At 49.8% G+C, this 26835-nt stretch overlaps 1 protein-coding gene across 1 annotated transcript in view; it reads left to right on the top strand.

Moving 5' to 3' along the window:
• The window catches only part of LOC119381037 (Bardet-Biedl syndrome 7 protein homolog), a 793778-nt gene that overhangs the window by 94255 nt on the left and 672688 nt on the right, over positions 1-26835 (top strand). Inside the window, exons 2-4 of the mRNA XM_049412187.1 lie at positions 2979-3041; positions 3245-3307; positions 3425-3600. Of these exons, the coding sequence (XP_049268144.1) occupies positions 2979-3041; positions 3245-3307; positions 3425-3600 (302 nt within the window). The remainder of the gene's footprint in view (positions 1-2978; positions 3042-3244; positions 3308-3424; positions 3601-26835) is intronic.

Below are 26835 nucleotides of genomic sequence, written 5' to 3' on the forward strand. Positions count from 1 at the left end.
GTCACAGTGAATGGAAACGACGTCGCATTGAGCAGGGCAATGCGTCGTCGCCCGACGAATGTTCAACAGTCGCTACTGCGAACGAAGGCGGTGAAACGTAAAGTGAAACGGCGGGTGCGGTCGTGGGCTTTGCTTTTTAGCAAACCGCCTCCGTTGACGACCTGCACAATTTCGTCGTTCCATTGACGTCGTGGGCAGTGCTTGAATTCCCTGAGCTTAACAGTGTATACGTTGCGTGCAAGTTGAAGCAATGCTTAGAGCAAATTTCAAGAAACGGCAGGTTCATAACAGCCTTTTCTAGAACTACATTACTGTCGCGCTTCACTACAGCACGACAAGGTGCAATCACTCTGCGCGTCATAAAAAAAAAAATAAAGAATAAGCAGTGTACTGTGTACGAACACAACCGATGAGCGAAGCTCCTTAGAAATGGGACGCAAACGACTATGTGCGCTTTGAAACTTTATCTCCGCCGCGCGCCTTGTTTCCTGTGCAACGCGCGCCGAACGCCGCGCACGCCTTTTTTTTACTTTTTTTTTTACACCGCGCTTAGCGTTTTATTGTCTTTCCGCACCGGCGCCGCATCTATGTTGCAGAGAGCTTCGATGGCGCCTGCGGTGTCCAGGCCTAAAGGGGCCCTCTAACACTTTTGCAGATCCCATTGCTCTGCATTTTTTACTTTCGGATTGCATAGACTGACGGCTGAAGAGGTTAGAGCAGCAAGAACGGCAGCGATAGGAACACGCACTTCAAAGTTATTCAGCCTAGAACACTCAAAATACAATGAAATAGAGGCATACCTTCAACTCGATTTTCGCGGGCTCACCTGAACACGTTTCACTCGCCCTGTGACGTCAGATGGCGCCCCAATGAAATGAACTGAAAGATCCTACGTACAGGAAGCTTGCACACAATGTTGCCCGTTCTTTCCAACGTAATGATGACGCTGACGCCGTTGCGGTAGTAACAAACAACGTGGTTTAATTAAGAGTGAACTGCACGTGCAAAACGAGGCCGATCGCGAACGCCTCTATTATGTTTTGCAGTTTTAGTCATCTTTCTTGTTGCGATGCTCTTACATTTTTTTCCCTTCAGTTTCTTCAAACAACGGCGGCTGGAGCGTCCCCAGCGCGTTTCCTCCAGCGCCGCTGGCGCCGTGGCGTTCGGCGCATTCTTTGCCGGGCGCTGCAGTTTTAAAGCTGGAAAAGTCTAAGATCGTTCGTCTAGTTAGTGTTCAGTGAAAAAAGCATGCTAAAGAAAACCTAAACCCAATAATAACTCCTTTTGTGATGCAACGCCGTTATTACTTCTAACGTTACGTTTATCCAATCGTAGGCCAGCGCTCATCTTCGTCATTTCCGCCCACAGTAGTTCTGGCCAGCGCCACTACGCGTTGATGCGGTCGGCAGTGATGTAGGTGCTTCGAAAAAAAGTCTTGGAGGGCCCCTTAAGGAGCTTCGCTCCTAAAAAAAAGCATAGAAAAGAAAAAAAAAAACTCGAGTCTGCCAGGCGCTCGCACGGCGCATATTAGTTGTAGCCGGCACGTTAATGTAGTTCAGTTGCGATGGAGCGTTCTTTTCTACGTTCCTTTTGTTCTACCTCGCCGCCTCTAAAACACACCGGCAAACAGCCGCCTGCGATGTCGGGGGACGCTTTCAAGAGTAGTCGACTGCAGCGCCGCCGCTATTTTCTACACAAAATGGGCCGTTCCACGGCAGCCGGTTCGTCACTCAAAATATTCTAGTACACTCTAACGCGAGTGAGCGCGGAAAGGTGAACGCCGGTGTGCAATCAGCCCAAGAAAAAAAAGAAGCCTCGGGTACAGTCAACACCCTCTAGAAAAATATGTACAGTGGTCTGAGAGAGACACCTGGACATTTATTAGGCTATGGGAGGATAACCTGCATGAACTGCGCTCGCAGAAACACAGCGGGGAAGCCGACATCGCAGCAGCGCCTGCCGCGTCTCGCCGCGTCTGCATCGTTTTCCAGAGAGAAATGGTACGCTACGAAACTTGCAATTGTCACTTTTTCCTCCGTATGATCATCCATCGCGAGGCAGAAAAGAGCGCTAACAAGGAAAACAGACGCCCACTGTTGCCAGAATAATATATGAAGGCCGCAAGTTGTGCAAACGCTTCTTAAGATACTATTGCGTCAACCTTCTTTTTTAACTGGAGTTGTTAAATTCATGTCAACAAACGTGCCATACAATAAATTTGGACATCTTCTATCTAGATACATAATTTTGTTTTCGCTGGTTCTGTTTTGAAAGCGAGCGCCACACTTTCGGTAGCGCATTCGGAAGGAACCTCTAAAAAGAGATCGTCGGTGCCGTGTGACTGCGAGGGAACGCCTCTTCATAAAAAGACTTTCAACATAGCAAAAGACCGCTTACGTAAGAGACTTTTTGCGCGGCCGCGTGATACGGGTATTAGTTGACGTCTAGTTGACGAGCACCGTAACCGCGTCAGGCAAAGCTGCATGATGGGACCCGCATGCGCACCGCTGCTGTTGGAGCCCTCTCGGCAACAGGCACGCGCCGGCAGAGAGCGCGTCGATGCACTTTGGCACGCACGCATGCGGCATATGACGGCGACGGCAAAAAACTGCCGAGAGTGTCCATATAATTGATATCGCAATAAAAACGCTAAGAAAGAGCCGCCGGCCCAGCGAACAGGCGTTGTGTTCGCCCCTCGTTCATAATATTTATTTCAAATGCTCTCAAAGAGGAGCGCTTATATACGCGCAATATGGCGCAATGTTTGAAAGTGCTGCTTTAAAGGATCGATATTTTAGAGGTGTTTTTTTCCCTGCTATGCAGGACCGCTATTCAAGTAGGGCCTAAATTTTAAGAAGTGCGCATGTTGATTATCTGGAGCACGTTAACGGAATATTCCCCTTAGCGCTTCTTTTGCAAATCAGTTCGACATCGAAATGTTACACTTTATTCTGACTTATGTAAATGACTCCCATCAGGTCGAAGGGACATCGCGAGGGGCCGTCAAGATCCAACCGCGCTCATCGGAAGGGTGTCAAAAGGTAAGCGTCTTTGCTCGTGTGTTGCAGCTTGTAAGATAGATTCCATCACGAAGCACTCACTACGGCATCAAACACGACACATTCAAGGTTGCTAGTCCAGCAATGTGTCTTTGTCACTGCTTTGTACTGAAATTCTTCGTGCCATGCCCAGTGGTAGCCCTCTGGAGCGCCTTGTGAACTAAAGGGTAGTATTCTTCTCTCAGGTGGTGGTTGGCAGTCAGTCTGGCGTTGTTCACGCATTCGGGGTCAGCCGTGGTCGCATTGAAGTAAGTACGTGGTTTCAGTTGTGAAAACCGGCAACTGCCTTGGCTGTCGATCGTATGCTGTTTGGAGATGGATTTGCCGATGACACCATTTGCATTGTTCAACTTTCGCAACTGCAGACGGTGTTCAAGACGCTGCCAGGAAAAGGTGTCAGCTGCATTCAGCTAGGCGGGCCCGTCGGTAGCATCCAGGACAAGATATTTGTGGCGGCAGGAAACGAGATCACTGGTTACACTCGAAAAGGAAAGCAGTTCCTCAAGTTCGACACCAATCTGACAGACACCATACGGTGCATGTAAGTCGTGGACTTGTGCTACACAGGGCCTTACGGCTACACACTTTTAGAATGAATGGTCGGCACTAACCGAACACTAAATATTTGCTTGTCGCAAAAGTACTCATTTCTTAAGGTAGTCAAATGCAGCTAGTGAAATTCACTACCTGGTGAATAGCGCTAACCTAGGCGTTAGTATAGCTGCTAAGTTATTCGTACGTTTAGCACGTTTCTTAACACTAGCGCACTATGACTGAGCAACAATCAATTTACGCCTGTTTGGTTTACAGGGTCCGTGCACATTGCCATATAAAGTCGATTCTATTACATAGCAAAATATTAAGAAAGAATTAGCACTGCTTGGATGGGTCATAGCCGAGCTGGTGGGTTCGTCCTGACTTGGCTGGGCTTTTCCCTGACCACCTCTTGCTATACATGACTGTGCTTTCTTTCTCATGTGCCACAGAAATTGGGCAAACACTAAAGAAAAAACATGGTTGATCCCTCCGTCATAGGAATCGGAATAACACGAAAGTAAAACGTGCCCTTACAGAAGTAACTGAATGTTTACTGTACATTGATATAAGAGAGTCTGTACAATGTATATAGATGACTGACCGCTAATGGCACCGTTTAACGTGTATGCACCCACTTTGATGATTGGTAGTTCATCTCCATCCCGACGACTAGCGTCCATGTTAAATGATTAAACAAACCCTTGTGGTAACTGCAGTAGTTAACAGTGAAAGCGTAATCAGAGAACGAGGTGTGATAACCAGAACAGCGTCGCATATTGGACGCAGAACTTGGTCGCCATCCCGCGGCATGTTAAAATGTGATTAACACCACGGCCGGACTAGAGGGAAACGCAAAGCGCGTCGTGCCACCCCGGTAGCCCGGGCGCGATTTTTCTCGGGGCGAGCACGTGAGCGTGGAACGCGGTGTTACAGCCAGATGAGGCAGGCGCGCGTCGCAGAGCTATTTTTGGTTTGGATTAGCGTGGTGCAATGAGCGAGGCTGACGCTTTCACGACGCTTGCGCTAAGGTCGCCACCTCGCGGTGTGTTAAGGCATTGACAAAATGGAACTTCTATTGAAAACGCGCCAAATGGGACGGACGTGCAACGCGTTGCAGGTGCTAATCGCGGAGGTCACAGTAATGACGAGTTACTTTACCTTACCGCTCCCAGAGGGCAACACCACCCCGCCGACCGGGAGAGTGGTAGATATAAAAGGCGCGTCTGCAAAGCCTCTAGAGTCGGTGACCGTGGCGCAGTGGACAGCGTGCTGAAGTCTTGGTGGACCCCGGAATAAAACACTTTCGTGTTAAAATCCGGCAGATTCCACGCACCGTGGGAATCGATGTAATGCGAAGCAGCCAGCGGAGAGCTGCATACATCGCCTTGTTTCATTTTGAGGTAAATGAAGTCATTCAGGTCATGCCAGATAGTTCACTATATATCCCATGTTTGTCACGCGTGCATGTATGTACAATCTTTTATATAATAAAACGTATATTCTGGTACCGTATTTATTCGAATCTAAGCCGATGTTTTTGTCGAAAAAAGAAACGATGTGCGAAAGTTGGGGGGGGGGTGTCGGCTTAGATTCGAGTAAATACGGTATATACAATGCATGACCTGTCATTTATGTTCGTCGTACACTTACGTCACCCAATACCAGTTTTGGTGTATCAAGCCAGGGAAATGGCCGCGAGCGCACCATGAGCGTGGCATGCAAATCATGCTGTACATGAAGTGCATGTCATGATTGTCATGTCACCACTTGCCATTAGTGTTCATATACATTCGCGTCGCGCAATAACAATATTGGTATATGTCAAGCTAGCGAAACAGCCGCGAGCAGACCATGAGCGTGGCATGTAAATCAAGTAGGGCTGTGCGAATATTCCAAAGTTTCGAATATTCGTCGGATATTACATTCGAAATATTCGTATTCGATTCGAAAATAGTGTATTCGAAAAGTTTCGATTATTCGATAACGTCGAATATTCAAAAAATTCGAATATGCGATTCAATTATCATGCATAAAATAACTCGTCTTCCACATTTCTGCTGCGTTCGTATAGCTGAAAACGTTGCCCAGAGGAGCGACAAACATCGTAAGTACACGGAGGCACGATATCTGCCTGCGACGAGCGCCCCAATATGTATGATTTATTGTTCGTGCATCTCCGACGTGTAGCGCTGTTGGCGATCATGTACCGTACATTTTCAATATTATGCGGCCGTAACGTGCCGCACTACCACTCGTTCACTATGCGGGACCACTTCTGAAGAAAGACATTGACCCATGTGACTGGTGGCGGACTGTAGGCACATTCAGATACCCCAGTCTGGCAAAGCTTTGCCCCATGTACCTCCCTATACCAGCCACTTCTGTTCCAAGAGAGCGTGCCTTTTCTTTGGCAGGGGGGGGGGGGGGTTATCTCTGTTAGAAGGGAGCGCCTGCTGCCTGATCATGTGGAGCAACTCATATTTCTTCATGATAACATCTAGTCATTACTTTGATTGTGCCGTGATATAACAAGGCATGAAAGAAGACAGCCTGCTGCGGTTAACACAGTCCTTTGCGATTAGCCACGTTGCGTACGTGGCGTCCTATCACAACTGGCGGGCGGACGAAAAGAAGACAATTGACGCTGCCATCCGCAAGGCATACAAGAGTGCCATAGGGCTATACCATCACACAAGCAAAGAGCACATGCTCGCTTTGGGCGTACACAATACGCTCGAAGAGATCATGGAGGCCCAACGAACAGCGCAGTACCATCGCCTAGCGCAAACCAGAACGGGGAGAGCCATTCTGAACAGGATAGGCATGGAAATACCACATACCTCACCGAGGGAAGCGGCCGCCTTACCCCAAGACGTGATGCGCAAGATCCGGATACCACCTGCACCAAGACACATGCACCCGCAGAATGACCAAGAACGAAGAACGGCAAGAGCGGTGGCACTAACAAAGAGTCATCGCAACCATCCACACGCCTACTACGTGGACGTGGCCAAATACCACAACGTGAAGAACGCCTATACGGCGGCGATCCTCAGAGCAAACACCGGGGAACTCGACTCCGCAGGAAGCATACGGTGCAGAACACCAGCGCAGGCGGAAGAATACGCCATTGCACTGGCAATGCACACAACAGACTGTCGCACGATAATAAGCGATTCAAAAACGGCGGTCACCAACATTTCGCAAAACAGCCTATACCCCACCACGGCAAGAGCGCTAACTTCAACAGCACAGAATGGAAGACTGGCAACCAACGTCACGATCAAGTGGTTCCCGGCACACGCTGGCAAGCTGGACGAGTCGGTTGGTCCAAACCGCAATGAGGAAGCAGACAGGGAGGCGCACGCGCTAACAAGACGCGGGCTCGCGTCATCGCTCCCCGATATGCGCGAAGCAGACCCGGCAAAAGCCAAGGCCGAGAACGCGAACAGCGAAAAATTTGCCATCACCAAGTACGGAGAAGTCCTGCAGTGGTACAGGGCAAGCCGTAGCAAGTATCCACCACCTCATCGGGACCTAACACGCAAGGAAGCGACCACCTTCCGACAGTTACAAGCAAGAGCAATTTGGACTCCGGTATGGGCGAAACAGGTCTGTCCGGAAATATATCACACGGACACGTGCCAACGGTGTAAGTAGGCACAGGCCACCCAGAGCCATATACTCTGGGAATGCTCGCCTCCCGCACCCAACACCCAAGACATCGAGATGCCAGACAAGATCGGCAATAAGATTACCAGCACAGACCTCGAGACTCAACGGGCCGTCGTCCAGCACGTCCTCGAGCTCACCGGCAGAAACCCGAAACGTCGTCTCGCTCGCGGGGCAACGGATAAGGGTGGATGCAAGGTCTAGGACGAAGATACGGAGCATCACAACGAAGGCAAGATTACCCACAGAGACAAGATCCAGCACGTGCCACGTTCCCCTTGGAGCGCGAGGTGGCCAGTGCTCGCCTTCGGGCTTGTAGTACGGCCCCCGCCTCCCTAGGGCAAGCGGGCACGCAAGAGTCTCCATCCCTATCCCCTCCCCTGTTTTGCCGGAGTTGTTCTCTCTCACTCTTGTGTTGTGATGTGCATTGTGCTAGCCTGGACATTGTGTTCTGGAAATAGCAGTGTATGTTGTGTTGCCAGTCAGGCTGTTAATGTTTTTTTTTCAAATAGCTACATTTGAAATAAAATATTGTTACTGTGGAGGCATTTTTCCCTTGATATTCGATATTCGATTCGATATTCGAAGGGGGATATTAGTGTTCGATTCGTATTCGAAAAATTTGATATTCGCACACCACTAAAATCAAGCCCTCCACGACATGCATGTCATAATTTTCACGTTACCAACTGTCAATTATGTTCGTCATACAGCTACGTCACGAAATACCAGTTTTAGGGTGTACCAAGCTAGCGAACCGGCCGCAAGCGCACAATGAGCATGTCATGTAAATCATGCCCTACATAACATCATGTCATGATTTGCATGTTACCACCTGGCATTTATGTTCGTCGTACAGTCACGTCAAGCAATACCAATTTTGGTGTATATCAAGCCAGCGAACCGGGCGCTAGCGCATCATGAGCGTGGCTTGGAAATCATGCTCTACATGACATTCATGTCATGATTGTCATGTTACCCCCGTCATTTATGTTCGTCATACAGGTACGTCGCGCAATACCAGTTTTTGTGTAGATCAAGCTAGCTGAACGGGCGCGAGTGGACCATGAGCATGGCATGTCAATCATGCTCTACATGACATGCATATCATGGCTTTCATGTTACCACCTGTGATTTATGTTCTTCATATAGTCATGTCGTGGAATACGAAATTTGGTGCATGTCAAGATAGCGAAAACGCCGCAAGCGCACCATGAGCGGGGCATGTATGTCATGGAGTAAATGACATACGCCATGATTTTCACGTTACCGCATGTCATTTAAGTTCGCCGTACAGAAATGTCTCGTCGTATCAATTTTAGTATATATCGGCCGCGAGCGCCAGGAGACCATGTCATGTAAATCACGTTGTACATGACATGCGTGTCATGATTTTCATGATTGGACCTGTCACTTGTGTTTGTCATGCACTCTTGTCACGTCATACCAATTTTGGTATATTTCAAATTAACGAAACGACCGCAAGAGCACCAACACCGTGGCATCTAAATCATGCCACTCATGACATGCCTGTCATAATTTTCATGTTATGACCTGTAATTTATGTTCGTCATAAAGTCATGTTATGCCATACCAATTTTGGTATACATACCGTTAACGAAACGACCAGGAGACCACAAAGTCGTAGGCGGCTAGATAGATAGATAGATAGATAGATAGATAGATAGATAGATAGATAGATAGATAGATAGATAGATAGATAGATAGATAGATAGATAGATAGATAGATAGATAGATAGATAGATAGATAGATAGATAGATAGATAGATAGATAGATAGATAGATACGCTCAAAGTTGCAGAAGTTCGCTAAGAAATGCTTCGCATTTAATAAAACGATTGGGGCTTCTCTTGGTGACTATCTGTGCTTGGACGGTGCTGGGCAACATCGAAGACGCATGTATCTCTGCGGGTATCTTGTATTTGTATCGCGATGCGTCTCGCAAAACGAGCATCAATATTTCCTATACATTCAGCAATGTATCGTGTATCTTAAGATACAAGATACTGCTATTGAAACATCACCGTGCGAAGCAATAAATTACGGCTCAACTACGCTCGTTACGCTCATATTGCGGCCATCAAGCCATCAGAATGAAACTAAACATTCTAAACACACGAACACAATAAACAAGTCAAGACAGTACAAACGCCCGCGTTTGTGGTGTCTTGACTTGTTTCTTCTGTCCGTGTTTCCAAGTCCTGTCTTTGTGAATGAATACAGTAAAAGCTCGTTAACTCAACCAGGGTTAATTAAGGAAATCGGAGAGTTCGGATGTGTTCTCTGGTCCCGGCAAGCTTATGTATTTTTTATCGGGACGAAACACTCGGTAATGCGGTCATATTTGGCCGCAACCCGCTTCATGTGGACTATTATCGGTGCGCGCCAAGCGCGAAAAGCCGCAAATGTGCGACGCAAGGAAGCCAACACGGCGTTCACGAACAACCGGAACGGACTTCAGGAAGGCGTTGTCGCCATCCACAGTCGCACCGCAATCGCGTTATTGGGCACCCGGTATTCAGCTGCTGCGGCAAACTTGCTTTGTTTTCGATTTCACTCGGTGAACGAGCCCGGTGTAGCAGTGCGCTCTGATGCGTTGTGATGGGCGAACGATCAGTTACCCGCGGCCATTTCCCCGGCGATAATTGTCGTTACATGGTCGTGGAGGTCCATATTAAGGAATGGGTTCAGAGCCGAAGCGGTTACCTTGTGACTAAAGTGGCGAATGACGAAAATAGCGGCTTTCACACTGCTCTTACGAAAAGTGAGTATTGGATTTACGTAATAATCAAGAGAATGAAAATGCATTGATGTAGTAGACACCTGTTTATTGTTTTCTTGGTACTTTCGATATTTTGGCATTAGTTTAATTCACACAATTTTTCGGGTCCCGTGAAATGTGAATTAACGAGCTTTCACTGTACTTACCAACAAGCTCAGCCCTTTGTTGTTCAAAGCTAAACAACTGCGACATTGTTTTGTCTCTGCCCCAGAGTGCTCTAGTGAGCGCAGGCGATTAGGTATACGCGTCCCCATTGGTGAAGCGGAGTGACGTGGTGGCTCTCGAGCAATCTCGACAAGAACAGGCGCGAGAACTACTACACGCAGCCAACTTTTTGTTTTCTTTCATTTTAGTTGTGTCGGTGTGATGACATTTGTTCGTAGCGATGGCACTTTATTCGCGGCGAGATCGACCTATAGGTGGCAGCACCGTCACCCCGCTAGTGTGGATACTGGTTTCGTGTGGTGTGTGTAGAAGTGCACGGGGCTTCTGTTTTCACATCGTGATTTTGTGTTCCGTACCCGCAGAAAACTCTTCGTTATCGATGGTGTGGTTTTGTTCGGTGCCACAATGCCGCACATACTGCACAGAGCCAGGGATAAGCTTCCATTTTTATCCCACCGACGCGGAACGTCGCCGACTGTGGCTCGTTAGGCTTCGTAACGGCAGGGCGCCTTCCAAGTACGCGATGGTGTGCAGCAAGCACTTCGACGACGGTGCATTCGCATTCGCAGACGAAAAAGAATGGTGAGTAGTCAGCGATAACTTCGCTAACGTGTGCATTTATATGCTTGTTGCTGCTGTGCACTACGAGCGTGAAGACGGTGGCAGTAAGCGAACGCTCGGGGAAGCTTCCCTGTGCTTTGATTTTCCTACACTTCCGCAGGAAAATTAAGCGAGAATCAATCGAGAAAGAAGAAAATTAATTCATGGAATTTATTCTTTGTCATTCATGTACCGTCTGCGCTGTGAATGCAAAGTTTGTTCGCGCTTGGCTATGAGTGTTTAAACGAGAGTCCCCGAGCCCTTTTGTACTTCGCGCATGTTCCATTGTGTTTACACGGCCGCGAGAACAGTTCTCAGTATTCCGCAGGGCAAGTACGCGGCAAGTGTGTATGCATGATCTGGTGCATAGTAAAGGGTATCGTTTTATGAGCCCTCACTCGCCACGTAAGCGATGAAAATGTTCGAGCGAGTTTATCGCTACTGCTGATCTTGATCAATATATTTTTCTCGCTCGCTTTCTTTTTTTTTTGAAGGGTTTTCGCGGAAGAGATTGAGGCCTGACGCACTTCCGACACTGAACTTGCCAAAGCGCAAATTTGACAGGCATATAAGCTACCTCGCAAGTACACGGGTGTCTTTGTATACATTTCGCCACAAGTTATAATTGCGCAGCAACTCAGTTTTGTGATTTCCGTGTCATTCCATTTTTTGTTCTGTTTAGGGGACAATTTAAGTACCGAAGTGTCACACGTGACTTGACAGAAATATTTCTCTGCAGTGGGACCAGGACCCTACACAACTAAAGCTCGTCGCGTAACCTATAAACGACAGTCCCGAAGTTATACACCTAACCACAACGCGCAAGTGCATGGGAGCCTTTTTTTTTAACCACCGAGCCGCTAAAAGGCTATATGTAAAGTGTAAGAAGCTCAAGAGCTTTATTTCATCGCCTGAAGCGATGAAATAAGTCTCTTGAGTGCACGACTTGCTTGTTAAGATGAGGTTTCTGAAGACCAATTTGTGTGCCATGCTCTCAATCATTAAGGAACTTAAGGCAGAGAGTATCCTGGTACACCAAGTTTATCCCATACTGGGGGTTCGTTTGCACGCACTCATCAGTCAATGGCCTGATCCAACCGAGGTCTTCGCATCAGATGTCACAAGTGTGCTGGACCTCCTTGACGAGAATGACAGCATAACGACTGTCGCGGACTTTGACGGATACTACGCTGCTGTCGCCTAAAAGGGGAGGCAGACATCTGAGAGGAACCTCTCAGTGCACCAAAGAATCGTTTTGGGACTGTGTTCAAATTATGAATCCAAGTGTGAAGCATGGGCTGTCCTGCGCGTTCCCAACCTATGCGCCTATTCTTCAAATAGCGCTTCTTGGAACTGACGACATGAGCCAGCTCCTGAGTGATTTTGCGAACTATCAGTGCTATGAAATATGTAACATTGCTGGACCCCTGTCGTTTTAGAGACTTCACAGTGGCCAGTGCTTTCTCGGTGCGCGCTGCGTCTTCTGGGGCTTCCTGTTTCTAGCACTAATGTTGAAAGGGCATTTTCAAAGCTGAGAGTCGTCACCCGAAAGGAGCGCGCTTCGATTACTGACAGCAACCTCGCAAAGTATGCTTGCGTGTTTACAATAAGCTTTAAGCCAAGATTGTTATACGCACAAATAAGCACAAAGATCTGATACACGATTCCCACCTCGCTGTCAAGAAACTCTGACGCGTGTTTAGTACCACATTCGCTGTTCGTTTCTTTCGACACACTCGGCCGTGCGCGCTTGTTCACTGTTCACTGTTCACTTGCGCACGTGTATCAGATCCCGTTGTCGTGCGGTAGATCTTATACAGGACAGAGTGGAAGGTGCCTGAATGTTCGCCTGGGAGAACACAAGCGTTCATTAACGCAAGACACGCATTCTCATTTAGCAGACCATTGTCGGGAGTGTGGGTGTACCGCGCATTTACTGATACCATGGTTCTTTCCAGGCACAAAAAGCAGCTTGCCAGAGAAATTATCGAGGCCTTCCATATTAGAAGAAGCTACGAAAGATGCGTTAGCCAGCCATCGATGAAGCTTTGGGATAAGGAATACCAATGTGCTTGATTGGGCTGGTTGGTTCTGCATGGTAGACGACGAATAGAAACAGCGCTAGACACGGGACGAGAAGAGGACACACACACGGCGCTGAACTAACAACCAATGTTTATTGCAAAAACGAGTGCAATATATAGGACACAGGTGTCTGCGCAGAAACACGGAACATACACAAAAGTGCACAGCCATGTGATAAGGCCAAACTGCGAACATTATCAAGAGCCTGTCAAATCAGTGGACCTCAGATATCTAATTTCACAGCCATGAAGCGAAATTGAGGGTACGCTGACACAAGAAACATCATGCTGTTGAATGTGAAAGGCTTCGCAGATCTCGCGTTCGCGCTGCTTGCTATAGCGCCCCATGACCACACACTTATCGAGAATCGGCCGACAACCACAATCTTTACAGTGGTCAGCCAGGTGGCTAGGAACAGAGCCTTTCAGAGCATAAGAGTGCTCCCTCAGCAGGCCGATGCGTAAATGATCGGCTGAGGGAGCACTCTTATGCTCTGAAAGGCTCTGTTCCTAGCCACCTGGCTGACCACTGTAAAGATTGTGGTTGTCGGCCGATTCTCGATAAGTGTGTGGTCATGGGGCGCTATAGCAAGCAGCGCGAACGCGAGATCTGCGAAGCCTTTCACATTCAACAGCATGATGTTTCTTGTGTCAGCGTACCCTCAATTTCGCTTCATGGCTGTGAAATTAGATATCTGAGGTCCACTGATTTGACAGGCTCTTGATAATGTTCGCAGTTTGGCCTTATCACATGGCTGTGCACTTTTGTGTATGTTCCGTGTTTCTGCGCAGACACCTGTGTCCTATATATTGCACTCGTTTTTGCAATAAACATTGGTTGTTAGTTCAGCGCCGTGTGTGTGTCCTCTTCTCGTCCCGTGTCTAGCGCTGTTTCTATTCGTCGTCTACCGATAAGGAATACGAGTTTTTCATCAGCACGTGCGGCAATGTCCCTTAAAAGTCGTCGTGCGCATGCTATCTTAAGGGGTAAGAGCCATGAATATTCTTTTCATTTTGCGTCTGCAGCGCAAGTCAAGTGACTTGTTTATTATTATTTTTTTTCTTGTTGTTTACTTTTTGTGTTTTCCGGAATAAAAATTCAGTTGAGAGTCAGCGCTTGCCCTGTGTACTTCCTCTGTCCATTGTCCCTTTTTGTGAGCGCTGCACAGTCCTAAGTATGAATCAATACCAACTCGCTCAATTTTCTATTCTAAGTGAATAGTAGTAATCTTTGGGCTAGGTCGCACGGTGACATATTCAACGCAGCGCGAGAAAACGAAGACAGGGGAAACAAGGACGAGCGGTCCTCCTTTCTATACGTTGTATTTCGCGCTGCATTAAGCACCTCACCGCACATTCGCAGCTTGCGGATGTTGCTGCAATCATCAATTATTCGATCATTATATATATATATATATATATATATATATATATATATATATATATATATATATATATATATATATATATATATATATATATATATATATTGTAGAGAAGCCTTGGGACATGGTAATGGGTTACCCTCTCCAGCGCCTTCTAGTGGATCGTCCTCTTTGGTTGCTTGAGAAAGAACGCCGCTCGCGCAGGGAGTTCGTGCCTTGCCGTGACTGTCGCCATTACTCATTGTCGTTGACTGCTGTCTATTAAACACCTTAACAATTTGGTGGAGTGTGCTCTGCTCCCATTCAATGCCCCTGCAGCTCCGATCCCGCACCCTGCCATCTACCATGCCTCAAGACGCCGCCCAGCAAACGCCGCCTCTCGCAACGAGCACATGTCCCGGTGTCCCCCGTATACGCGATCCACCTATCTTCACTGGCGCCGATAGCACCGACGTGGAGGACTGGCTCGCAATTTACGAGCGCGTCAGCATCCCCAACAAATGGGACGAAGAAGGCAAGTTAAGCAACTTGGTGTTCTACCTCGCGGGCGTAGCAAGCTTGTGGTACAACAACCACGCGTCCGATTTTGCGACTTGGTCCGATTTCAAGACCGCCGTCATCAGCGTTTTTGGCCGCCCAGCAGTTCGTAAGCTGCAAGCCGAACAGCGCTTACGTGAACGATCTCAGCAGGCCGGGGAATCTTTCACAAGTTATATCGAAGACGTCCTCGACTTGTGTAAGAAGGCCAACGGAACCATGTCTGAGTCTGACAAGATCCGGAACGTAATGAAAGGCATTGACGACGATGCCTTCACCATGCTCCTCGCCAAAAACCCTGGCACAGTGGCCGAGGTCATAACGCTGTGCCAGAGCTACGAGGAGCTCCGCCGGCAGCGTTCGATGACCCTTCGCTCCCCATCACGCGACGCAGAGCTTGCTGGCTTGGCGGCAATATCTGACCAGGCCGCGTTGCTGGCAGAAGTCAAGTCATTCGTGCGCTAGGAAATTGCACGCCAGGTCTCCCTCCTCGCCTTTGCCCACCCGCCGCACGTTCAACAGTCGTCGACCACCCTTCTTCCTCCTCTCCGCCGAGCGATTGAGCAAGAAATTGCGGAGGTCATGCCTGAGTACCACCCGCAACCTCCGGCTCCTGCGCCCCAGAGTTACCCTCCAGTTGTTGCCAGGACGCCTCAAGTAATTCCTGCGGCTGCCCCAATGAGTTACGCCGAAGCCGCCGCTAGACCTCCGTTCTTTGAGGCGGGTGTGCCGGCTGCATGTGCTGCCGCCATCCCTCAGCCCCGACTGCAGCCCACCATGCAGTCATTTCAGCAGCCGAGCCGTCAATCACGTACTGCGACATGGCCGGGACATACCCCGGCGAACCGATGGCGCACCCCCGACAACCGGCCCATCTGCTTTGCTTGCGGTTACGCCGGTCACGTGGCACGTTATTGTCAACGCGTGCAGCCGCCTCGAGTCGCGTCACCTGTCACCAGCCAGTCAAGCCGTGCATTCTACGACCCACCTCCACCTATGTCGCCGACGTCACGCCCACCTCCAGCTACTCGCCGCTCTCCGTCTCCACGACGTCGATCACTGTCACCCATGCGACCACGTTCGGTCGCACGAGAGCAGGAAAACTAGTCGTCGCAGTCCAGGAGGCAAGGGCTGCGACGCTATCGAACTGTGAAAGCCCTCAGCGAAGTCCATCGAATGTAATCGACGTGCTTGTGGACGGTGTTCGCGCATCGGCCCTTATCGATACTGGAGCAGCTGTATCCGTTATGGACGTAAAACTTTGCCGCTTACTTCGAAAAGTGATGACGCCACTTTTCGGGATGTCCCTCCGTACCGCGAGCTCCCAGAGTATTCATCCCACAGCTGTATGCACTGCTCGCGTCGTCATTCAGGACGTTCTGTACGACGTCGAGTTCATCATAATTGCGGCATGCTCTCACGACGTCATCTTGGGATGGGATTTCCTCTCCCGCCACGACGCCGTAATTCGTTGCGCACCAGCCGAAATCGAACTCTCACCGTTCTCACATTTGACGCCGACAGACAGCCCATCGGCCGTGAGCAAGATCCTTGTCAAAGACGATACGAAAGTGCCTCCAAACTCGTCAACGGTTGTGTCGGTCTACTGCGCCGGTCTCTCCGACACCATTGCACTCCTTTCGCCATCTGCCCGCGTCTGCACTAGGAAAGGGTTGCTGGTACCTTTTGCGACCGTGCGAGTCACTCAGGGCAGCACCACTATTTATTACGATAGCAATTATATGGACAGTCTCGGCTGAATTTTGCCGTCGCCGTCGCCGTCGCCGCCGTCATGCACCGTATATGTATAGGTATGTATATATATATAAAAGCCCCAAAGAAAAATAATTCAGAAAAATGCTTCCGAAGCGCGGAATCGAACCATGGACCTCTTGCTCCACAGCGAGTGGCGCTAGCCACTACGCCACGAAACGCAGATCCTCCACGTAGCTAACGGCGAGCGTTATATACACACCCTTTAGCGCTGGACGGACTCAGAGACGGCGGCGCTTATAGCGTTTCTTCATTATAAGTGAGATGGCGCGAGGAGCGCGTCGGCGAGCTCGCTCGCTTCTTCTCATGTTTGCGCAGGGAGAGCCTTGCCCTTCCGCTGTCTGCTCGCGCGGTTTTCTCGTGCTGAGGAGAAGAGGGTTGTTTCACGCTTTCACCGTGATGTCCGCGCTCATGTTACGGAGCGTACGAAAGTCACTCGATCTCAAGGGACGCCGCTAAACGAACAAACAGAAGATGAGCGCGAACTATCAAGTGTCACAGCTCGACACTTGAAGCACGCTAGTTTCCTTCGCTGCTTCGGCCGCCTTTGCAACAGGAGCGCTGTTCAAACTGAGAGTATCCATTGGCGAGCCTCACTTCGTATAGCATTAGTTTCTTGCTATCGCATTCATTGCTTCGCCCTTGCGGCGAAACTGTGACTTTTTTTTGTTACCAACCCATCCCCGTGCATTGTTACGTTGGTTCGAGGGGAATGTCTCGGCAAAGTGGAACCCGTTGAAGACGCACAAGTTCTGGACGCACCCGATGACTCGCACTGTACCAGTTCCCGCACCATCAGTGCTGTTTCCACGTCTGATTCGTCACCTACTGATGTATTTGGTCCCTCCATTGCTGACAACCTTACGTCGGTCCAGCGTTCGCAGCTTCTGTGCTTGTTGGATGAATTTCGTCATTCTTTCGATGTCGGGCAAACATCCCTCGGCCGCACGTCCGCTGTTACGCATCGCATCGACACTGGCGCCCAACCACCACTGCGGCAACGTCCATATCGCGTGTCTCCCACAGAACGCCGGGTAATTAACGAGCAAGTGGACGATATGCTTCGACGCGATGTAATTCGGCCCTCCGACAGCCCATGGGCGTCTCCTGTTGATCTCGTTGCGAAGAAGGACGGTTCTGTGCGGTTCTGTGTGGACTACCGACGGCTCAACAAGATCACCCGCAAGGATGTTTATCCACTGCCGCGAATCGACAACGCGATTGACAGCCTCCAAGGAGGAGAATTCTTTTCATCTCTCGATTTGCGCTCGGGGTACTGGCAAGTACCCATGGCTGATGACGCTCGACCAAAGACAGCCTTTGTCACGCCCGACGGCTTGTACGAGTTCAACGTCATGCCGTTCGGTCTGTGTAACGCGCCCGCGACCTTCGAGCGCATGATGGACACCGTTCTGCGTAACTTGAAATGGCACACGTGCCTGTGTTACCTGGACGACGTCGTCGTCTTCGCTCCGGACTTCTCCACGCATCTCCAACGTCTGCGGCATGTTTTGACACGTTTGAGCAACGCCGGCCTCCAACTGAATCTGAAGAAGTGCCGATTTGCGGCACGGCAGCTGACAATCCTCGGCTACGTCGTGTCCAAAGACGGAATCCTTCCCGATCCGGCCAAGCTTCGGGCCGTCGCCGAATTTCCCAAACCTACGTCCGTCAAAGAACTGCGCAGTTTCGTCGGACTGTGTTCATACTTTCGACGCTTCATACGAAACTTTGCCACCATCATATCGCCGCTGACGAAGCTCCTTGGAAGTAACGGACTCCTAAATTCGTGGTCGTCCGAGTGTGACGACGCGTTCGCAAAGCTCCGTCGTTTGTTGACGTCTCCTCCCATACTACGCCACTACGACCCTACGGCCCCAACGGAGGTACACACGGACGCCAGCGGTGTAGGCCTCGGCGCCGTCCTTGCGCAACGCAAACCAGGGTTCCCCGAATATGTCGTGGCATACGCAAGCCGTACGCTTACCAGAGCCGAGACCAATTACTCAGTCACGGAAAAAGAGTGCCTGGCGATCATATGGGCCCTTACAAAGTTTCGACCTTATTTGTATGGTCGCCCATTTGATGTCGTCACCGACCACCATGCACTATGCTGGCTGTCGTCATTGAAGGCCGTCCCAGGCCGTCTCGGCCGCTGGGCACTTCGCCTGCAGGACTACGACATCCGCGTGCTGTACCGCAACGGACGCCAGCATGCTGACGCCGACGCCCTCTCGTGCTCTCCCTTGCCTGACGACAATGCCCCCTGCTCAGTATCTCACATAGCTGTTGCTTCAATCAGCGTTCACACCATCGCTACCGAACAGCGCAAGGATAAATGGATCGCCTCGCTGGTCGACTTGCTCACTGATCCGACGGCAACACCATCCACTCGCGCGTTGCGTCGTCAAGCTCACCATTTCGCCGTTCGTGACGACCTCCTGCACCGACGCAATTACAACGCCGACGGCCGCCAGTGGCTACTAGTGATACCCCGCAGTCTGCGTTCTGATATATGCGAGGCCTTCCACTCTGACCCGCAATGCGCGCACTCTGGGGTATCCAAAACTTACCACCGCATTCGACAACGATACTTCTGGCGTGGGGTGTACCGCTACGTGCAGAAGTTCGTTCGCTCCTGCCTCGATTGCCAACGCCGAAAACCTGCAACGCACGTGTCGCCAACAGGTCTACAACCATTACCTTGCCCTAACCGTCCGTTCGGGCGCGTGGCCATCGATTTGTATGGACCACTTCCTCTGACTTCGGCTGGTAACCGCTGGGCCATCGTCGCTGTTGACCATCTAACGCGATACGCCGAAACCGCCGCCCTCCCATCGGCTACAGCGCGCGATGTTGCCTCCTTCCTACTACACCGATTCATACTGCGTCACGGTCCACCCCAAGAGCTTCTCAGCGATCGAGGCCGTGTCTTCCTATCGGAAGTCGTGGAAGCCATTCTGAAAGAGTGCCATGCTGTTCACCGCAAAACTACTGCTTACCACCCGCAGACGAATGGCCTAACCGAACGCTTTAACCGCACGCTCGGCGACATGCTGTCAATGTACGTCGCCGCCGATCACACCAATTGGGATGCCATTCTGCCCTTCGTCACCTACGCCTATAACAACGCCCCTCAGAGCACTACTGGTTTTTCGCCGTTCTTCTTACTGTACGGAAGGCACCCGTCGCACACCATCGACACGATACTTCCATACAAGCCGGATTCATCTAAGTGTGCGCCTATTTCTGACACAGCCAGGCTCGCTGAAGAGTGTCGCGAGCTTGCCAAGACATTTACGACGCAGGAACAAGAGCTGCAGAAAAGCATTCGCGATGGCACCACCACTTCTGAACCCACGTTCCTTCCTGGAGCGCTCGTATGGCTTTCGGTCCCCACCACTGCAAGTGGCCTTTCTTCAAAAGTGCTGCCGAAATACGAAGGCCCATACCGGATCGTCGAGGGCACATCCCCGGTCAACTACTTGATCGAACCCACCGAACCAGCTTCGGACATGCGCCGTCGAGGGCGCGACATTGTCAACGTGGAGCGCCTCAAGGCCTACTATGACCCACTCATAGTGACGAGCTGTTAGGTCGCCGGACGGCTCCCTTTTCGTACCCGGGGTAATTGTAGAGAAGCCTTGGGACATGGTAATGGGTTACCCTCTCCAGCGCCTTCTAGTGGGTCGTCCTCTTTGGTTGCTTGAGAAAGAACGCCGCTCGCGCAGGGAGTTCGTGCCTTGCCGTGACTGTCGCCATTACTCATTGTCGTTGAGTGCTGTCTATTAAACACCTTAACAATATATATATATATATATATATATATATATATATATATATATATATATATATATATATATATATAATGTCGCGACTAAAAGCCGGCAGATTGACAGAGGACAACGAAGTGAGGAGCACGAGCAGCAACCACTGTCTCTCTGAGCGCCTGCTTTTTTTGATCTGTCAATGCAGACCTTGTTTTCCTTGTCGCACCGTGGTCCTGTGCCCTGTTCTTTCCGCGTTGCGACAGTGGTGGAGGTGCTGGACTTCAACGCCTGATGCTCAACACTCCTCCCCGGAGCGGCACTGTCAGTCCAATCCCGCAAACCGTTCCTGCAGTGGACACCCCTGTCCACCGCTACAGTCGCCGAGTGCGAGGCCTAAGTCCCGAGGCAATCCCCCTGGAACTTCCCCATGCCAAGGACTCCGTCTGGAGAAATGGCAGCCGCCGGCGCTTCACAGGTGACTGTTGAGCAGCCTCGGATTCGTGAGACCTTCCACGGTGAAGCTTATGAGGACGTGGAGGATTGGCTCGAGCAGTATGAGCGAGTCACCAAGGCGAATCATTGGAACGTAGAGCAGAAGGTGCCGCGCGTCTACTTTGCCCTGGCAGACAGCGCTCGTACGTGGTACGAGAACCGGGAAGCCACATTGTCTTCCTGGGATGCATTTCGGCAGCAACTTCTCGGAACCTTTGCAAACAGCGACCTTCGCGATTCCGCTCAGCAACTCTTCGAGTCGCGCATACAAAAGCCGAATGAGAGTGTCCCCATGTTTGCGGAGGATATGACCTGCCTGTTTCGCCGAGCTGACCCCGAGATGCCTGAAGCTAAGAAACTCCGCTATTTGATGAGAGGCGTCAAAGAAGAGCTTTTTGCCGTTATGGATGGGCCCCGACATTAGAACCGCGGGGGTCAATTGGTGACGCCAGCAGGCAAATGTACCAATTAATATCGGCAGTTTGGATTTTGTCGATACTTTTGTCATTTTACCTGAATGCTGCAAAGATCTGATCTTGGGAATGAATTTCCTGCGTGAATACGGCGCCGTTATCAACATTCCTGACAGATCGGTTACGTTTTGGATGGCCCCTCGTCAGATTTCGGATTCGCCCCGTAGAGATCAAAGACGTAAACCTGTGCGTGTCTTCGACGATGACGTCACTATCCCACCGCGGTCAAGCGCACTTGTGGCTGTGACATGCCAAGCAACTCTGCCAACATTGCCGAGCAAATTCCGACGCTGCTTTTCAGTCATAGATTGGCTATTGCAAGAGGGGTCGTGAACATAAACTGCGGACACACGCAAGTCCTTGTCGCAAACTTCAGCTCCGAGCGCCGACATCTTACGAGAGGTATGGCAGTCGCGTACCTGGAAGAGCTCGCTGAGGTGACAGACTGCTTGACTGTTCAGCAAAATGATTCAACGGACCCGCCGCCCGGACCTCTATCCGTTGATGTGGGCCCAAGTTTGCTGCCTGCGCAGAAGCAAAGCCTCCTCGAGCTAATTAACCAGTTCCAGGACTGTTTCTCTTCGACTTCCAGAGTTCATCAAACGCCGTTGACGAAATATCGAATAATAACAGACGACGCGGCCAGACCCATACGGCAAAACCCGTACCGGTTAGCTCCGCGGGAACGAGAAGCCATTGAAAGTCAGGTGCGACAGATGCTTCAAGATGATGTTATTCAATCGTCGAAGAGCCCTTGGGCATCGCCGGTAGTAATAGTGAAGAAGAAAGACGGCAGCTTAGGATTCTGCGTGGATTACCGAAAGCTCAATCAGGTCACAAAAAAAGACGTTTACCCGCTACCACGTATTGACGATTCACTCGATCGACTACGGCATGCACGTTATTTTTCGTCGATGGATATTGGCAGAGATATTGGCAGATAGCGTAGCGGATATTGGCAGAGAGAAGTCGACGAAAGGGAACGGGAAAAAACAGCATTCGTGACACCTGATGGTCTTTATGAATTCAAAGTGCTTCCATTCGGCTTGTGCTCAGCACCGGCAACATTTCAGCGTCTAATGGACACCGTGCTATCAGGCCTCAAGTGGCAGACGTGCTTTGTGTATTTAGACGACGTCATCGTAATCTCTGCGACATTTGACGAACACATGAAGCGACTGCACGCAGTATTTCAAGCTATACGTTCTGCTGGACTCACGCTTAAGTCGGAAAAATGCCACTTTGGCTTCGAAGAGCTTCTGTTTCTGGGGCATCTTGTCAGTAGTGAATGTGTGCGGCCTGACCCCGAAAAAATAGCTGCCGTTGCAAAATATCTAGCACCAACTGACAAAAAGGCAGTCAGACGATTTTTAGGACTGTGCGCCTACTATCGACGCTTCATTCAGAACTTCTCACGCATTGCCTCGCCACTGACACGCCTCACCAGAGAAGACGTCGCATTCGTATGGGATGACGAGCAGCAACAAGCGTTCAACGAGCTGCGGCAACGCCTTCCAAAAACCACCAGTCCTCGGACACTTTGACGAAGACGCCTCGACAATAGTTCACACCGACGCCAGCAATGTCGGCTTAGGAGCTGTACTCGTGCAGCAGCAAGATGGCGCTGAACGAGTAATCGCTTACGCGAGCAGAACCCTTTCCCGCACGGAAGAGAATTATTCCACCACAGAAAAAGAGTGTCTTGCGGTGGTGTGGGCGGTTATAAAGTTCCGCCCATATTTGTACGGCCGTCCTTTTAATGTTGTCAGTGACCATCACTCCCTTGGTTGGCTGACGAATTTAAAAGACCCATCAGGACGATTAGCGCGCTGGAGCCTTAAGCTTCAAGAATTCGACATGGCCATTGTCTACAGATCGGGGAAGCGACATTCAGGTGCCGATTGCCTTCTCGTGCTCCATACGAACCTGCGAATGTAGAATATGACGACGCAGCCTTTGTTGGAATTGTAAATACGACTACAGTAGCACAGCTGCAGCGAGACGATCCGGAACTGGATCCCATAATTCGTTTTTTGGATGGTAGCACTTCAGCTGTGCCGAAACTGTTTGCGAGAGGAGTATCATCATTTTGCTTGCGCAACGATGTCCTGCATAAAGTGAACTTTACGCCGAACGGAAACGACTACTTACTCGTCGTTCCAACATCGCTAAGGAGCGAAGTATTACAGGCATGCCACGATGAACCAACATCCGGCCACTTGGGTTACACACGAACGCTGTGCAGAGTGAGGCAGAAGTACTACTGGCCAAGACTGACGGCGACCGTTCAACAGTACGTTCGCACATGCCTTGATTGCCAACGCAGGAAAGTACCGCCCGTGAAACCAGCAGGCCTGCTCCATCCTATTCACGTCCCTGGTACTCCATTCGCTCAAGTCAGAAGGGATCTCCTAGGCCCATTTTCAACCTGGTCGGCGGGTCGTAGATGGATTGTAGTAGCCACAGGCTACCTTACTCTCTACGCCGAAACCAAGGCTCTGGAGAGGGGCACTGCAAGTGAAGCAGCTCGAGTTTTTGTAGAGAATGTGGTTCTGAAGTATGGCGCTCCATCAGTGGTAACAACTGACAGGGGAACTGCATTCGCAGCCGAGCTATTAGAGACAGTTTTAAGACTTAGTGGCACATCTCACCGGCGAACAACGGCGTATCATCCGCAAACGAATGGTCTGACGGAGCGCCTCAACAAGACACTTGCGGATAGGCTTTGCATGCACGTCGATGTGGAGCATAAAAACTGGGACGAGATCTAGCCGTATGTCACGTTCGCATATAACACGGCTCACCAAGAAACAACACGAATGACACCATTCCGCCTTCTCCATGGTCGTGAAGTGACAACTATGCTAGATGCTATGCTGCCACATGAGTGCAAAGGAGGAGCCGAAACGGATGTCGATTACATCACCCAGCTTGCTGAAGAAGCCCGACAACTTGCGCGCATACGCATTCGTCGACAGCAGGACTACGATTCAAGGCGGTATAATCTTCGTCACCGACCAGTCCCATACACGCCGGGAGAGAAAATTTGGGTCTGGACTCCAGTACGACGTCGTGGCCTATCAGAAAAGCTGTTAAGACGGTACTACGGGCCGTATAAAGTTCTCCGACGTCTCACTGACGTCAACTATGAGGTTGTTCCCGGTAGTGCTCATGGCTCAAGGCGTCAAAGGCATGCACCAGAAGTCGTGCACGTGGTTCGGACGAAGCCCTATTTGTCCGAATGAAATCCTACGCTGCCAGTGAGTACAAACCTCTGTGGTTATGAAGCATCGGGACGATGCTTTCTTGGAAGGGAGGCTGATGTCACGACTAAAAGCCGACAGATTGACAGAGGACAGCGAACTGAGGAGCACGAGCAGCAACCACTGTCTCTCTCTGAGGAAGACGACGTTGAAGCGCCTGCTTTTTAAATGCGAAGCATTTCTTAGCGAACTTCTGCGATTTTGAGCGTATCTATCTATCTATCTATCTATCTATCTATCTATCTATCTATCTATCTATCTATCTATCTATCTATCTATCTATCTATCTATCTATCTATCTATCTATCTAGCCGCCTACGACTTTGTGCTCTCCTGGTCGCTTGGTTCATCGAATGTGCACCAAAATTGGTATGGCGTAACATGACTGTATGACGAACATAAATGACAAATCATAACATGAAAATCTTGACACACATGTCATGCACAGCATGACATACGTGCCACGCTCATGGTGCGCTGGCGGCCGTTTCGCTAGCTTTATATTCACCAAAATTGGTATCTTGCGACGTGACCGTGTAACGAACATAAATAACACGCGATAAGATGAAAATCATGACACGCATGTCATGTACAGCATGACTTACGTGGCACGCTCATCGGGCGCTGGCGGCCGTTTCGCTAGCTTGATCTACCCCGAAATTGGTATTGCGCGACGTGACTGTGTGACGAACATAAAAACTCGAGTTAACATGAAAATCATGACACGCATGTCATGTACAGCATGACTTCCGTGCCACGCTCATGGAGCGCTGGCGGCCGTTTCGCTACCTTGATCTACCCCGAAATTGGTATTGCGTGACGTGACTGTGTAACGAGCACAAATAACACGAGTTAACATGAAAATCATGACACGCATGTCATGTACAGCGTGACTTACGTGCCACGCTCATGGGCCGCTGGCGGCGGTTTCGCTAGATTTATATACACCAAAATTGGTATCTTGTGACGTGACTGTGTAGCGAACATAAATAACACGAGTTAACATGAAAATCATGACACGCATGTCATGTACAGCATGACTTACGTGCCACGCTCATGGGGCGCTGGCGGCGGTTTCGCTAGATTTATATACACCAAAATTGGTATCTTGTGACGTGACTGTGTGACGAACATAAAAACACGAGTTAACATGACAATCATGACTCGCATGTCATGTACAGCATGACTTACGTGCCACGCTCATGGGGCGCTGGCGGCGGCTTCGCTAACTTGATCTATCCAGAAATTGTTATTGCGCGACGTGACTGTGTGGCGAACATAAAAACACGAGTTAACCTGAAAATCATGACACGCATGTCACGTACAGCATGACTTACGTGCCAGGCTCATGGGGCGCTGGCGGCCGTTTCGCTAGCTTGATCTACCCCGAAATTGGTTTTGCGCGACGTGACTGTGTGACGAACATAAAAACACGAGTTAACATGACAATCATGACACTCATGTCATGTACAGCATGACTTACGTGCCACGCTCATGGGGTGCTGGCGGCCGTACGCTAGCTTGATATACACCAAAATTCGTATCTTGCGACGTGACCGTGTGAGGAACATAAATAACACGAGTTAACATGAAAGTCATGACACGTATGTCATGTACAGCATGACTTACGTGCCACGCTCATGGGGCGCTGGCGGCCGTTTCTCTAGCTTGATCGACCCCGAAGTTGGTATTGCGCGACGTTACTGTGTGGCGAACATAAATAATAGGAGTTAACATGAAAACCATGACACGCATGTTCCTCAATGACATACAACACGATGTATGCAGCTCTTTGCTGGCTGCTTCGCATTACATCGATTCCCACAATGCGTGGGATCTGCCGGCTTTTTTTGATCTGTCAATACAGACCTTTTTTGTCCTTGTCGCACCGTGGTCCTGTGTCCAGTTCTTTCCGCGTTGCGGCAATATATATATATATATATATATATATATATATATATATATATATATATATATATATATATAATATATATATAGGGAGAGAGAGAGAGAGCTGCGTCAAGCAACACAGAACGCCTGCGTTCATACCTTGCGGTGTTACCAGTACTAATAAATCAGTGCTTTCACTTAATTATGCCTTCACGTGTGACATGAATTTTCAAAACTACTTCCTCTACTGGGCTGGAGGAGGGACTTTGTACGGTGGCTGGATAGAGTACATTGAGCTAGTCAAAGTTGCCAGCTCTGCCCGAGTGGGACAG

This window comes from Rhipicephalus sanguineus, chromosome 2 (assembly GCF_013339695.2).
Source record: "Rhipicephalus sanguineus isolate Rsan-2018 chromosome 2, BIME_Rsan_1.4, whole genome shotgun sequence".
Lineage (NCBI taxonomy): Eukaryota > Metazoa > Arthropoda > Arachnida > Ixodida > Ixodidae > Rhipicephalus > Rhipicephalus sanguineus.